The sequence below is a fragment of a genome (assembly GCF_019968955.1).
Source record: "MAG: Porospora cf. gigantea A chromosome Unknown PgA_NODE_2134_length_4049_cov_605.853, whole genome shotgun sequence".
NCBI lineage: Eukaryota > Apicomplexa > Conoidasida > Eugregarinorida > Porosporidae > Porospora > Porospora cf. gigantea A.
Window position 1 is genome coordinate 1 of NW_027151501.1, and position 4,049 is coordinate 4,049.

The 4,049-nt window shown below is 54.8% G+C and overlaps 3 protein-coding genes across 6 annotated transcripts; 1 reads left to right on the forward strand and 2 right to left on the reverse strand.

Annotated features, from left to right (window-relative positions):
* On the reverse strand, positions 1–759 carry KVP18_002767 (uncharacterized protein; the record flags this gene model as incomplete). 2 transcript variants are annotated; one of them, XM_067953937.1, is made up of 1 exon in its annotated part: positions 1–759. In XM_067953937.1, a coding segment is annotated over one exon (759 nt), but the record flags the coding sequence as incomplete, so codon positions are not given. The 2 variants fall into 2 exon arrangements, with proteins under 2 accessions (XP_067811542.1, XP_067811541.1); XM_067953936.1 differs by having other exon boundaries at positions 18–690.
* A 379-nt stretch (positions 760–1,138) lies between these two features.
* Positions 1,139–2,898, reverse strand: KVP18_002768 (uncharacterized protein; the record flags this gene model as incomplete). 2 transcript variants are annotated; one of them, XM_067953938.1, is made up of 2 exons in its annotated part: positions 1,139–2,852; positions 2,891–2,898. In XM_067953938.1, the coding sequence occupies 2 exons, from the start codon at positions 2,896–2,898 to the stop codon at positions 1,139–1,141; spliced, it is 1,722 nt and encodes a 573-aa protein (XP_067811543.1). The 2 variants fall into 2 exon arrangements, with proteins under 2 accessions (XP_067811543.1, XP_067811544.1); XM_067953939.1 differs by lacking the exon at positions 2,891–2,898 and having other exon boundaries at positions 1,139–2,548.
* A 163-nt stretch (positions 2,899–3,061) lies between these two features.
* KVP18_002766 (uncharacterized protein) lies at positions 3,062–4,026 on the forward strand (the record flags this gene model as incomplete). 2 transcript variants are annotated; one of them, XM_067953934.1, is given in 2 exon segments in its annotated part: positions 3,062–3,964; positions 3,982–4,026. In XM_067953934.1, the coding sequence occupies 2 exon segments, from the start codon at positions 3,062–3,064 to the stop codon at positions 4,024–4,026; spliced, it is 948 nt and encodes a 315-aa protein (XP_067811539.1).
* Positions 4,027–4,049: the final 23 nt, after the last annotated feature.

Genomic DNA, 4,049 nt, shown 5'->3' on the forward strand with positions numbered 1-4,049 from the left:
GACGGTATGGAAGTCACAGTGACCATGATCGCCATGAGGGGTCCACGAGCAGTACTCAAGAGCCTGGCATGCATCTCCCTGGAAGTACATGGTCATGTCGTTGGAAACGATGGCCCCGCAGAACGCCGTCTTCTCCGCGTCAGTATAGTCATGAGCGACTGAATCAGCACCGCTGAGACACGCGGTAGAGGCAGCGTCCCAGTGACACTGGTTGGTCTCTCCACATACGCCTTCCTTCAGTGAGATCTCAATGTTGGAGGCGTTGAGAGCGTCGCAGACGGACACGAAGTCACAGTGACCATGATCGCCATGAAGAGTCCACGAGCAGTACCCAAGAGCCTGGCATGCATCTCCCTGGAAGTACACAGTCATGTCGTTGGACGCGATGGCACCGCAGAACGCTGTCTTCTCCTCGTCAGTATAGTCATGAGTGACTGAATCAGCACCGTCGACGCACGTGGTAGAGGAGGCGTCCCAGTGACACTGGTTGGTCTCTCCGCAGATCGCTTGCTTGACAGTGCTCTCCATATTGGAGTCGTTAATCGCTGTGCAAACCTCTGCAACCTCGCCGAACAACGCTCGACCAGCAGCGTTTTCAATGGACTTGGCGGCGCGAATGTTGGAGTGCTGCAGTTCAGCAACGTTGCCGTGCACACAAGGGGCCAGGAGAAAGAAGTAAATCAGCGTCATGACTCCCAGACAAGACGTAAAGCCGCTACCATTGTTGGACTTCGTCGAAGAGCAACCTGTCTTACACATTGTGATGAGTATTTTGTAATATTGGGCGAGGTGACGACATTGCTGTGGGGTGGTCGTCCCACACCGAGTTCATGTCGTTAAGCATTTCGAGCCCAACGAGATGATTGACGCGTAATCACGTGGTTCGACCTCTTAGATACTGGGTCGTCCGTACTGTCCCGATTTCGTAGTAGTATGTATGTTTGGTAATGAGACTTTTCCGAAAGGAGAGGAACTCGTTACCTCGTTTATGGACAATTCCCCTTGTGCCGCTCAGATGTAGTGGCGTCATACGCTGCGTATGACGCCACTGGGGCTCCTGATGTGTAACGTTGCTGAACTTCTACATATTTTGTGTGTGGAATCTCGCAGCTCATCCGCTACACTTTTTCTAGAAGGGTTACTTGTCCATAGCCAACCGTGTACGACCTCTTCGCTTGCGCTTCTTCAGCGTCTCAGTCTGCTCGGCTGGTGTCTTCAAGCGAGGCTCAGGGTTGCGGATGAAAGCACAAGTGTCCGGCGCCTTGTAGGGTTCAGCAGAAGTTTTTAGTGGGGTCTCACGCAAAACCGCAGCGTGATTCCACGGTACGCCCATGGAGACATGATGGTCAGCTGGAACATGGCCAGAAGACATACCGTTCGGACTGAAACCACTGGCGGGCTGCTGCTGTTGCAGTAGAATCCGGGTCAAGAAGTCGATCGTGGCTGCTTGTTCCTCACAGCGAGTCATGTAGAGACGAGCCAAATCCTGCGCGTACTGCCCCTCAGGGGTGAGCTCCGGGAAGACGCTGACGGCTGCCTGGAGCTGCGAACGAAAGCTTTTGCCGGAGGCAAGTGGAGATTGGGCACCGAGCTGCTGGGAGCTCGAGAGAGCTGCATCGAAGTGTCCTGGGATATCGGGGCAGGCATTTGCATGGGGCGCCTCCAGTCCGGTATCCATCGGTTCATAAAGCTCGACTTCATTATCCACCGGTTCATAAAGCTCGACTTCATTATCCACCGGTTCATAAAGCTCGACTTTATGAGTCTGAATAGCACTCGCCGCCAGAAGTGACTCGGGCAGCGATGTGGTGGATGTGTCAAGGATACAGATAGCACCTGCACTGTCTGCTTGACTTGTATGGGCGTGAACGACACTGCCTACCGCAGAAGTTTGAGACTCAGGGCTCTCAACAACGACGCTGATGCCTACCACAGCATCAGCGTCGACTCGACAAGTAGTCGTTTGAGAAGACTCGAGAGTAGAATCGACACCTACCACAGTGTCAGTGACTTCTCTCGAGGGTGAGACAGAAAATTCTGTCAACTCAGGCTGGGTGTATGGTTCAGAGCATTCAGAGAGCCACTCAACGGCGACTTCCTCCGACACATCCGAAGCTTCATAAATGCATTCCGTCCCCGCGGAAATCTCCACAGTGAATTCCGAAGCGTGCTCTCCGTCTGTGCATGTCCGAGACTCCAGGTCATGCGGGTCGGACAGCTCACTCAGCGGATCCGTTGCCAACTCCGAGGCGCCGAAGGAGGAGTCCAAATCCCACTCCGAAGTCGCGGCAGAGGCGGCTGTCTCCTTTGGCGCTGGACTCCTATTGGCGTTGGCGCTGAGTTGCGCCTCGCAACGACGCCTACGCCACCGACGAAGGCCATCTCTTAAGCTTTCCAAAACGGAGATCGTACTGTCCTCTCCGAGAAGAAGTCGTGACGCGCGGCGAGCCTTGCGAGCTTGCTTCCAGGCCGTGCACTTCATAGCGCTCCACACAAAAAGGAAAACCAAGCCCATTCCTAGGACCAGCTGCGTACCCGAGAGCACCATCTGAGGGAGGACTGGGGGTCCAACCGTCACCGGTAGGACGGGAGCGGGTGCTACGGCCTGTAGCTGTCTATGCGGGTAGCGCGTGGTAATCGTCGTTTGCAGTGATCGAGGCACACGGGTAGCATGACCTCGAGGTTGATTAGTACACGCGGGTCTCTGTACTCGCGGCTGGCATGGTCGTGGGGACCCGTAGGAGGCTGGCTGCCACTCAATACGCTCACTCGCAGCGCCAGTCTCAACGGCTTTTACGTGCTGTTCCTGTTCTTGTGGACCGTATTCTAAAAATGTATCAGGGGAGCGGGTTCTGAAAAGAGTCATCCCACGTCAGATTGTCAGACCTACGGCATCATATGCGATTAATTGGTTTGCAGGAAATATTGGATGAATTCGGCTCTTATAACAAAGCCAGAACACAGCACAACTTCAGTCTTGCAACAGGTGTCTCGCGTTAGAAATTCACAACACGAAGACTGATGCCCCACACGCAACGCCTAAAACAGGCGTATAGCTCAAATGTGCCAAGGAAACCCCGCCTGCACCGCCCGTAACGTCACAGATAGTCTGACTAGGCGACTGGGTCTGCTAATGCTACTGTATTTCTCGTGTGTCGTCCCCTGCGCTCTCGGGAACGTTGTCCAGCCACAGCGCCAACTTGGTGTGGAGGCGCGAGGGGAGTCAGACATGTGTGCCTACATCGACTCCTCCAACATTGACCCCATGCTGAAGCCTGCGGTTTGCATCGAGACTCACCAGTGCCACTGGGATGCGACAGACGCTTCATGTCTAAGCGGGTACATCGCTGATGACACTGAGTACACTGATGAGGAGAAGACGTCCATCTGTGCGTCCGTTGCCGTCTCGGACCTAACGGTTGCAAACCAAACTGATGTTTGCAAGCACATTTCGTTCTGCTCCTGGTTCCTTCATAACGACCATGGCCACTGCGAGTTCGGAGATCACCACAATGATTCAGTTCTTGTGGGCCACTTGGTAGGCGCTGGCATTGTGATTCTGTTGGTGGGCGCCCTCGGTGCCTTCATGCCTCTGTACATCCGTGGGTCCAGTACCGGATTGATATACTTCGCTAACGCTTTCGGCTGTGGCGCCCTGCTCGCCTTTGGTATGGTGCACTTGCTGCCTGAGGCTGTCCTCTTCACTACGGAGGCTGACCAAGTCATCACCGTTGGGAAAAGCGCTATGTCCCTAGCTTACGTCCTTTGCCTGGCCGGCTTCATTTTAGCTGCCATCCTAGACACGACTGGTGAGCGGCTTGGAAGCCGCGCCCACGGGTCCGAGGACGTGGAGAGTGCTGAAGGAGCGTCTTCACTTTCATCTTCAGTTAACATTGCCTCTAAGACCGCTGACATTGCTGTCGGGGTGAGCCTGGCGCTGCACTCGCTGTTCGAGGGTCTCATCGTCGGTACGTCTCACAGCGTCATGCTTGTCTGGGTCTCAACGATGGCGATCGTCTTCCATAAATGGGCCGCCGGCATGGCCCTGG